Source organism: Halichoerus grypus, chromosome 12 (assembly GCF_964656455.1).
Source record: "Halichoerus grypus chromosome 12, mHalGry1.hap1.1, whole genome shotgun sequence".
NCBI lineage: Eukaryota > Metazoa > Chordata > Mammalia > Carnivora > Phocidae > Halichoerus > Halichoerus grypus.
The window spans coordinates 17,772,947-17,783,861 of record NC_135723.1 but is presented as its reverse complement, the minus strand read 5'-3'; the positions used below and the strand labels follow the sequence as shown (position 1 = coordinate 17,783,861).

At 43.6% G+C, this 10,915-nt stretch overlaps 1 protein-coding gene across 2 annotated transcripts in view; it reads left to right on the top strand.

Moving 5' to 3' along the window:
• Nucleotides 1-3,551: 3,551 nt before the first annotated feature.
• Nucleotides 3,552-10,915, top strand: part of DLD (dihydrolipoamide dehydrogenase) — a 37,796-nt gene continuing 30,432 nt past the window's right edge. Inside the window, exons 1-2 of one of the 2 annotated variants that reach the window (XM_036083988.2) lie at nucleotides 3,552-3,698; nucleotides 5,635-5,713. In XM_036083988.2, the coding sequence (XP_035939881.1) occupies nucleotides 3,660-3,698; nucleotides 5,635-5,713 (118 nt within the window). In that variant the 5' untranslated portion in view covers nucleotides 3,552-3,659. The remainder of the gene's footprint in view (nucleotides 3,699-5,634; nucleotides 5,714-10,915) is intronic. The other variant, XM_036083989.2, reaches the window with a different exon arrangement.

Genomic DNA, 10,915 nt, shown 5'->3' with positions numbered 1-10,915 from the left:
GATGAGATTTGCCACAGGAAGGGTCTGAATAGGAGCCTGTCATTGCCGCCGGCTCCACCCACTCGGAAGTCGCTGCCGCCCCCAGCAGAGTGAATCCCAGATTGTCAGTGTCTTTGAGCCACGCCTTTTGATTCAAGTCCTGGTGGGAGCGTCGGACTGGTTTAGGTTCTCTGCCTGTTCTACCTGCCCGGGGGGCCCGGGAGAGCCAGGGGCGGCCACTTGGGCTTCCTAGTGGAGTCTGGTCTCACACGGCGGCGATCCCTCAAACATAAAAAGGGGATTCCAATAAACAATAGCCCCGAAGGAAGAAACCTCTACTACCGAGAGCCACTGTGACTTTTACGCGGTTCTCTACAAGCCAACCCTTAGCAACTCCGTGGAACAGCTTTACAGCTGGAAGGGATCTTGTAGCCCCCATTTTAAAGTTTGGGAAACCAAGGTCCCAAGAGATGACCTATGCTGAATTATGCAGAAAGTGAAGAGTAATTATGCAGTTACGTCTAGAACTTAGGTCCCCTAATTGTCAGTCCAGTTCCCCTCACGACATTCTTTCCCATCTGTCAAATGAGCATGATGGTAAGGCTTACTTCCAGGAACACTTCTCATTGTTTGGATCTTAGCTCAAGCATCAATCAGTTTATTAGGGGAGACTTCTGTCTCCAACTTGTCCAACTAGTTCAAATCCCCTCTGAGATCACCATAGCACTTCTCTGTTTTATAATGAAGGTGTCTAGTGGATGCTATATCCCCATTAGGATGTAAACTATCCCCACTAGGATGTAAACTAGGAGGGCAAGGACTGGTTCTGGGTTTTGTTCCGGGCTGCTTCCCCAGCTTTTAGCACAGCACCCAGCATGCAGCGGACCCTCAGTGATTATTGGATCAGTGAAGAAGTGAATGGATAAAGAGCCTGTGGACCATAAGGACAAGTCAGATTATTATTAGAGTTGTTACTTCATATTGCAGGGGTTACTGCTCATACTACGAATGTCAGGTGGAAGTCTTTGACTTCTCATCCATTTGGGCTCCTCTTCTCTTTCTGCCTATGCCCTTCACCTCATATTCACTTGTCATCCACTCTGCTCTATCCCTCCCCAACCCCTCCATGCCAGGTCTGCCCAGTAGTGGAAGGTTCCAGAATAATGCCTCCACCCACTTGAGGATCTCATTTCTTTTGCCAACCATTCAGAAGATCCACTGATAAGCCACTTCACAGGGCTGGGGTGAGAATTAAGTGGAGAAATGATGGAAAGCCTCCAGCACAGGGTCTTAGAACATCTGCTCAACAGATATTGATTCCCTTACTCTCTTTTTCCTAAGGGGAGAACTGTAGCCAGCAACTGATAGCTTACTCTAATAGAGAATGTTTGGAAAAGGAACAAGAGGAGTGCATCCCTTAATGGGAAGCTTTCAGGCCAGGAATTAGGGTAGTGGTTGGGTGGTGTAGAAATATTTTAAGGGAAGGGCCAGCTAAGGATCCCTTAAATCCCACTGTGAATTCATCACCAGTTCTGCCTTTGTCTGAGGCAATTTGGAGGAGAGTGGCAGTATGTGGGGCAATAGTAATTGGGACTTGCTTCATGCTGGGCGCTGCGTTAAGTGTACAGTCTCTATGACAGCTCCTTCTCACTATCCGTCAGAAGCTCCCTTTAGAGTGTTGTCCTTTGAGAATGCATCTATTCCTAAAAGTGTCAATCACTATCCATATGCCAGCAAACTTTCAAAACCATGCCTAGAGTTTCTAAGTTCTAGACTTGTGTTTTCAGTAACTATTGAAGACCTCAAGTGGGTTGTCTAGCTGGCATCTCAAATTCATTATCTTCTCCCCAAAGCCATTCCTTTTTCCATGTTGCCTATTTCTGTATCGGTTTCACTACCCACCCAGGCATCGAAGCTAGAAATTTTGGAGCCATCCTCAAAGTTTCTCTCACTCTCCTTCTTATATTCAGAGTTGATAGAACTTGGTGATTATAGCCAACCTTATTGGTGACTCACCTGTACCTTTTTAGCCTCACTTTTCCTCTACATGCTCTCCCACAAGCCTTCTTATTGCAAGCACCAGAGATTCTGCCTGAGAGACTTCTCTGGCTGCTGGTGCTCACTCAGACCACATATGGGGCAAGCCAGAGTGCCAGGGAGTTAAAGTCCCTGGGAGGAGTCCTCAGTTAATGACTGATGGAAGTTGATGGATGTATTTTGAGTAGGACAACTCTGAAGCATGTTTTATGCTATCTCCCAGAGGTCTCGAGTCTGAGCACCAATTGTGCACAGTGGTAATCTACTCATTAACATATCTGAAATAGTTACCGTCCCTTTTTCATCCCCTATCGATGTTTGCTTGGATCATCTCTCAAACAAACTCACTGCACTCAAATGCTTATCTCTGGGCCTCCTCATAGGGGTAGTCAACTAAAACAGTGATCCATTAGATAATGGACTAAAGTCAGGAGAATGGCTACACAATTTTTACTAGGGATGATTGGCTGTTTGGAGGTATCATTAATCATAGATATAAGGGAGAAAATATGTATCTTTAAATAAGATATAATAACTGAGGTGCTGGCAGGATCACCCGGTTGGACGTGTTCAGTAGACAATTGGAAATATGAAATTAGAGATTGGGAGAAAAGTACAGACTGGAGATAAGGATCTTGGAGTTATCAGTGTATGTAGGCAGGTGCTAAAGCCATGAAAATGATTAAGATGGCCAAAATGCTATGTATAGAAGGATGGACAGGGAGAATCTATAACAAACACTAAACATCATTCCTACCTTCTCCCCTAAGACTGAGCATACCTAGGTAAGGAGTCATTTCTAACTAGTGTCTAAATCCACACTGCCCAGCACGGTGCCTGGGCAGTAAACGTCAAGAAATGCACAATTAAGTTTTATTCACACTATACAGTTATCACAAAACAAGAATCAGACCTTAAACCTCTATGCTCAATCTTGAAGACAATGTTTTTCTTGGTCCCTCATGAAAACCTAAAATCTCATCCACTACCCCACCGATTCTAATTTGCTCAAAGAGAAGATAGGGGAAGATAGTGTGTTTTCTGTTTTGCCATTTAGCTTACTTAGAGTAGGATGTTGGTGATGCAAAGTCTGTAGCCCCATCCCTTATATAGTATTTGCTTTGAGAGGAGAGGTTATAAAGCAGTCATCTTTCCTCTGCGCGACCTCGGGGGTATTAACCTCTCAGGGCCTCATCCAATTAACTGTAATGCTCGTAATCCTTCATGTGGTTGCTGTGGAGACGATGCCTGGAAAGTGCTGAGATTCCTCAGCTTAGTACAATCAAGAACCTGTCAAGCCTGACTTTCTGCAGCGTGTACGAAGCAAACGATAGTCTTGTGTATTTATTTCGTCCCCCAAGTATAAGATGACACTACAACTCCGCACAATTTCATACCACCGGTAAAATGGTACCGCAATCCCTCGCTGCCAGAAAGCACTACGCTTCTTACGACAGCGCACGACTCCGCGCCTGACAGACACGCCTAGCCCCGTGGGCCCTGACATTGCGGGCCAATCGCGCTGCTCCCGACTCATGACGTAAGCTGTGCCTGTGCATGCGCAGGGCGGGGAGACCTTGGCGAGGCGGCGGAGGAGCTTAGCGGACGGGAAAGCATTGGCCGAACGAAAGTTGAGCGGCAAGATGCAGAGCTGGAGTCGTGTGTACTGCTCTTTGGCCAAGGTGAGGGCCGACGGGGTGGGGTCGTGCCGAGCCAGAGGCGCAGAAGGGCCCGTTGACGGGGTCCGGGACGCGGCCTAACTGGTCGGGGCGAGAGAGGCCGGCAGTCTGGCGGGGACCACCCGGGCCCCGCCCCTGAGCGGCTCTGGCCGGGTCGCGGTCGGAGCCGGGACCGGGTCGGTGGAGAGGCCCCGCCTGTTGTGCGACGGCCAGCAGTCCGCTCGCAAGTCTGGGCTCTGGGGCATGCGGGTCACGACACACAGGCCTCTCCACCTTGGCAGAGAAAGTACTAATCGCACTCTACCCGTCTGGTCTTTTCATATCCTCTACCTTTTACTGATCCTAATCCCAGCCCCTGAGTGGCAATGGGCAGGTAACCTTGGGGCCACTCCTTGAAACACCCAGACGCAGTCAGCCCCGACAGGTAGCCCTAGGAATTCCTCAAAGGCCTCTTCATTGTTTGCCGCTTTAAGCTAGTGTTCACTGCCTTCTTTCTCCTAGAGGCTTGTATTTTTTTTTTTTTTTTTTTTTACGATTTTATTTGTTTGAGAGAGAGAATGAGAGAGAGCACGAGAGGGAAGAGGGTCAGAGGGAGAAGCAGACCCCCCGCGGAGCAGGGAGCCCGATGCGGGACTCGATCCCGGGACTCCAGGATCATGACCTGAGCCGAAGGCAGTCGCTTAACCAACTGAGCCACCCAGGCGCCCTGAGGCTTGTATTTTTAATTGCAGCTGCTTATCGTTAGGACAGCTAGCTTTCCCTTTTCATCCACGTGCCGAATACAGCCAGATTGTATATATGTGGGATCGTGGCTGGGTACTAGGTTGACGGATGCCTTAAAAATAGTATAGTAATCAGATCCTTTGTTTCTAAGACGAGTAATCTGTGCTCCTGAGAGTTAATGTAATATGCTAGGAGTCATATTAGTCCCAGGCAGAACTGGGACTAGAAGTTAGGACTGACGTTTGGTCCGCTCCTCTGGTCTGCTGTGCTGATCTCAGGTGTCTTGAATTGCCTTGGAGTAGAGAACATTGCTACATGAATGTGGGTTTCATCACTGCCTCCCATTTGCCTGCCGTGAGAAGAGCTATTTGCATTGTTTCTTTGTGCTTCATTGTTTTTAGGAAAGAGTAGACATTCATAGAGATTGTTGTGGGGATTATGGTGCACTTTGTGAAATTGTAGTAGCTCTTGAATGTCAGTAATAACGCATTTTCCTATGTTGTCTAATTTTCTGTTTCTAATTAACCGTTCAGGAGCATCTTCACAGATTGTATATGGCAGTTTGAGTTAGGAAACAATAATTACAAGTAGAGGATTGTAATAATAAAGATTACTGACTACTTAAGTTAGAACTTTAAGAGCTCTTTTTAAAAAAAGATATTTATTTATTTGAGAGACAGAGTGAGCGAGAGAGAGCATGAGCGGGGGGGGGAGAGGGAGAGGCAGACTTGCTGCTAAGCAGGGAGCCTGACATGGGACCCGATCCAAGGACCCTGGGATCGAGGTCTGAGCTGAAGGCAGACACTTAACCGAGTGAGCCACCCAGGTGCCCCTAGAACTTTAAGAGCCTTAATTGTGACATTAAATTGATCACTGGCACCAGAAATTAGCCATGCTTTCTGAAAATTTAGTAACACTTAAAACCACTGAATAACACTTTTTTTTTTTAATTGGACTTTAGCCCATATTTATATGAAATGGTTTATTGACTATTCATAATGAAAAGATAGTATGGTGAGCTGAAGTTGTAAAGTTTAAGTAATTCTTGTTACGAAAGAGGAGAAATTGATACGTAACCTCTGTTTGGCAATGGAAGATATGTAAATAATAAGTGCTTGACACATTTGCTCCAAGTCATTACGTTTTCATTGACCTTCAGTAGTTCTATTTTGAATTCATATTTTACATAAAACAACATTTTCTTTCTTTTTTCCAGAGAGGCCATTTCAGTCGAATAGCTCATGGCTTACAGGGAGTTTCTGCAGCGCCTCTGAGAACTTACGCAGATCAGCCAAGTAAGTACTTAGTAAAAGTTTTTCCTCAGATTAGCTAATAGTTCCTTTGTGTTTAAATGCAAAAGCAGGGGCGCCTGGGTGGCTCAGTTGGTTAAGCGACTGCCTTCGGCTCAGGTCATGATCCTGGAGTCCTGGGATCGGTCCCGCATCGGGCTCCCTGCGGGGAGTCTGCTTCTCCCTCTGACCCTACCCCCTCTCATGCTCTGTCTCTATCTCATTCTCTCTCAAATAAATAAATAAAATCTTAAAAAAAAAAATAAATGCAAAAGCAAGTGAATGTTAGACTAATTATAAACTAATCTATCATAGAATTCATTTGTTCATGTATTTATTCACTTAAGTGTTTATTGAGCACCTAGTGTGTCTAGGTGGTGAACTAGGCAAAGCCCTGCTCTTTTGAAATTGATGGTCTGCTGGTAAAAAACAAACAATACTCAAGTAACAGATAAATATTTTGGCTAGTGATTGAAAATTAAAGGTAATTGGGAGTAAAAAAGCCTATTTTAGTTAGGGTGTCAGGGCTTTTCTAAGGAGATGACGTCTGAGTGAAGAGAGGGAGTGTGGTTATTTCAGGCAGAGGGAAACAGCAGTGAGAAGAGTCTGAGGTAAGAATTAGATTGTGAGGTTTAAGGCATCGCAGGAATGCTGGTGTAGCTGGAGCAGAGACCCATAGGATGTGACATCAGAGAGGTAGGCAGGGATCAGATCATGGAGGGCCTGGAAAGTCAAGTGAAGGAGTTTGGATTTTACTCCAAGAGTGTTGGAAAACCGCTGAAGGGTTTTGAGCAGGGGAGTGATTTTTAATGTTTACATTTAAAAAGTTAATTCTGTCCATTGGGTGAGATTAAGTGAGTTGGTGGTTTGACACTGTGTAGAATGGTGAGATGACTTTTTTGACATCCCGATTGAAAATTCTGATGGGCTTGTCAAAGACATATTTTAAAGACTGGAAGGATATACTCTGAAAGGAAGCTATGGAATTTGGGTATTTTCTTCTTGTTCTTTTTTTTTTTTGAAAATATTTTTGAAGTTTCTATAAAGGATAATATTTTGTTTTTTAAAACAGGAAGTTAATGGGCTTGTAGTAAGGTATTTTGGCCTCCAGTACCAAGGGTATTAATTATTTGAAATAATCTGTTTTGACATTTACTGGAATCACCCATATGATATAAGTAAAGTTGCATTAAAACTTCTTTGTAGAAACCATTCGCTGGGGGGGAACTGTGACCTCTCGTGTCCCTGCATTCTCTGAAATAATTTTATCCTGTACCTTAATTGCTGCCAAACTAGTATCATCTGAGATACTTTATTTCTGGAAGAAAGAGTAGTGGGAGGATTCCGTCACCAATGACCAACAGTGAATGATTTACCTAGCTTTGAAAAGGGCAAGAAATCCTTTAAAAAATACTAATTTGATGGTGGGGGAAAAAGTTGTACCCATTATAACCTTTTTAAAAAAATGTTTCATATTTGTTTACAAAGGAATATATTTTTTAAAGATTTTATTTATTTGAGAGAGAGGGAGAGGGAGAGAGAATCTGAAGTAGGCTCTGCACTGAGCACAGAGCCCGACATGGGGCTCAATCCCACGACTACAAGATTGTGACCTGAGTTGAAACCAACAGTCTCGAGGCCTAACTGACTGAACCGTCCAGGCCACCCCCCATTATACCCTTTGTTCCTTTTTTTTTCTTCCAGTTTTATTGGGATATACTTGGCATATATCAGTTGTCTTTGTTAAATGGGAATAGTACTTGTTCTTAACTCAAGCAACAGGAGAAATGTTAGATTTTCGTTTCCAGAGCAGGCAATTAAAGACATTCTGGCTAATTCTTCACCTCTGGAATTGATCAACAAAGATTTATTCAGTGCCTTCTATTTGCCAGGTAGTCTTTGAGCAGGATCTTAGATTTTAGTGGAATGAGGGTAACTGAGTGCTCGTGAATCAAATTGTTCAGTGATTCCTTGACATTGAATAAATTATAAATCCCTTAGCACCCACATTAATACAGTGTGTAAAGTCTTTGGTTGGGTGAAGTAACAAGCATTGTATGTTCATATTTATATTTATTTGAGCTGTTTACTTATTATTTTTTTAAAGATTTTATTTATTTTGGAGAGTCGAGAGAGAACATGTGTACATGTGCGCAAGTGGGGGGCGAGAGAGGGACAAGCAGACTCTGTGCTCAGTGTGGAGCCGGATAAGGGGCTTGAACTCACAACCCTGAGATCATGACCTGAGCCGAAACCAAGAGTCGGACACTTAACCTCAGGTGCCCCCGAGGTATTTATTAAATGGCTGTCTTTTCCCCAAGGATTTACAGTTCATTAGGGCAGGGACTGTGATTGTTTAGTGTCTATAGTGGTACAGTAGATACTCAGCGCATATTTATTGAATAAATATGAGAAAAGGGACCATGTCTGGTTTAGTTACTGCCTTATCCCAAGCATTCAGTATGGTGCCTGGTACAAAGTAAGTCCCCAGCAGCAACAACAGTAATAATAACTGATGCCCTGAGAGCTTAGTCTGTCTCAGGCAGTCTTTAATCCTTGTTGCCATCTTACAAGGTGTGTGCTGCTATTTTCCCCATTTTATAAGTGGAGGTGCTGAGTCAAGAGAGGTCCAGCTAGGAAGTGATAGAACTGGGAAAATTCTTCTGACTCGAGAGCCTACACTTTTTTTTTTTTTAAGATGTTATTTATTTATTTGATGGAGACAGCAAGAGAGCACAAGCAGGGGGAGCAGCAGAGGGAGAGGGAGAAGCAGGCTCTCCACTTGAGTAGGGAGCCTGATGTGGGACTCGATCCCAGGACCCTGGGATCATGACCTGAGCCCAAGGCAGACGCTTAACTGAGCCACCCAGGCACCCCTAGAACCTACACTCTTAATCTCTGTTCTGTTTGGTCTGCTTACAGTGAGTATTGGTTGATCAGACCAGCTTGAGGAGTTCAAAGCTTACTATATGTAGAACATTCCCTGTTAAAACATCTGGAAGGGGGCACCTGGGTGGCTCAGTCGGTTAAAGCGTCTGCCTTTGGCTCAGGTCATGATCCCGGGGTCCGGGATTCGAGTCAGCGATGGGCTTCTTGCTCAGCGGGGAACCTGCTTCCCCCCCCACTGTGCTCTGTCTTGTGCACTCTTGCTCACGCTCTCTCTCAAATAAATAAATAAAATCTTAAAAATAAACATCTGGAAGATGTTTGATTATCTGTATGAACGAAGTTCATCAAAATTTGAAGAGTAATGTGTATTATGGATAGGACCTTCCATTTCATGACAGGAATGGACTCCTAGCACTTCATCACTCATATTTGCTGTATTCATTCATTCATTAGTTCAACAAATATGGAATATATACTATGTGCTAGTTATTGGGCTGGTTGCTGGGATATAGCAGTGAACAAGTCAGACAAGATGCAGTTTTTATAGAGTTTATAGTCCATTTGGGGAAGACAAACATCCAATAAATAATTGTGTTAAAGACTCCACAGGCTAAGCATAGGGAGCTATAAAATCTGTACATGGATTGGGAATGGGGCCTGGGAGGAGGTGTTCCAGGTAGAAGGAACAGCATGTTGGGAGTATTTTGATGCGAAAAAGAGCATAGTGCCCTTGAGGAGCTTGAAAAGGGCCAGTGTGGCTGAGGTGTGTTGAAGATGGAGTTGACGACCTCTGTAGATAATGAAAGACCCTAACTCTTTATTTTAAGGGCAGTTAGAAGCCATTGTAATGATTTAAGCAGAGGCATGATCATGATTTGTTACATTCTGGTTACAGATTGGAGTTTTTATTGTAATGCTTTTTCTTTCTCTCTCATTAGACTGTAAGAACCAGGGCTGTCATTTATAGATATCCCTAGACCTTAGAGTAGTGTCTAATGTGAAATGCATGCTGTCAGCATTTATTTCTAGGTAGATGGAACAGAATGTACATAGGTAGACCAGCGTACTTCTGTGGGTGTAAGCTAACAGTAATTCACTGTTGCTGAAGCTTAAACTGCATGGTATTGGCGCATAAGCAGAATGTGGTGGGGATGAGGCTAGAGAAGAGATTTGGATGCTATATTTAGGAACTTGGATTTTACCCAACAAGAGACAGGGAAACCTTCCTTAGCACCTGGCACAGTTGCTGGTGCTCAATAAATGTTTTTGAATAAAAAAAAAAAAAAAAGGAAACCAATGAAGGAGGAGAGAGTAATGTCTGAGTCGGATTTTAGTGAGAGATAACACTGGGGTAGCAGTGTGTAGGGTGGAATGAGATTGGAGGCTGCAAGATTGGGAGGTGCATCTGGGGAGGGAAGAATCATTTATTGAGTGTCTCATATGCACCTGCCTCCTCCCAGGGTCTTGACAGATGTTATGTCTGACCTCACAACCCTGGGATGTAGGTATTACTGTCACTGTTATTCCTATGTTACATCAAAGCCAAAGAGATTAAATAATTTGCCCAAGAATTTAGGAAGAGGTAGAGCACATATTTGAACTCCAGTTTTTCTTTTTTTTAAACTTCAAATCCTTTTTTCTTTTAGTATATTTCTCCTTCTTTATGGATTAGGGAGGTTGTAGGGTTCTCATCAGAAAGTAAAGTATTAGAATTCAAGATTTTAGAAGCTGAGTGGTTTTGGGTGATGACAAGTATAGGGTGTGACTATAAAAGGGTCACTGAAATAGACTGGAGATTAAGGCCATTGGTAATTTAAAAAGAGCCCCCTTGCCCCCAACAATAAATAAACCTTACCAAGTAGCTCTTGTAATTATGTAGTGAATTTGGTCATTAATGATTACTACCTTATGATATCTTTTTTTTTAAATTATTTATGTTAATCACCATACATTACATCATTAGTTTTTGGTGTAGTGTTCCATGATTCATTGTGTATAACACCCAGTGCTCCAGTCAGTACGTGCCCTCTTTAATACCCATCACCAGGCCAACCCATCCCCCCACCCCCATCCCCTCTAGAACCCTCAGTTTGTTTCTCAGAGTCCATAGTCTCTCATGGTTCGTCTCCCCCTCTGATTTCCCCCCCTTCATTTCTCCCTTCCTACTATCTTCTTTCTTTTTTTTTTTTTTTTTAACATATAATGTATTTGTTTCAGAGGTACAGGTCTGTGATTCAACAGTCTTACACAATTCACAGCACTCACCATAGCACATACCCTCCCCAATGTCTATCACCCAGCCACCCCACCCCTCCCACC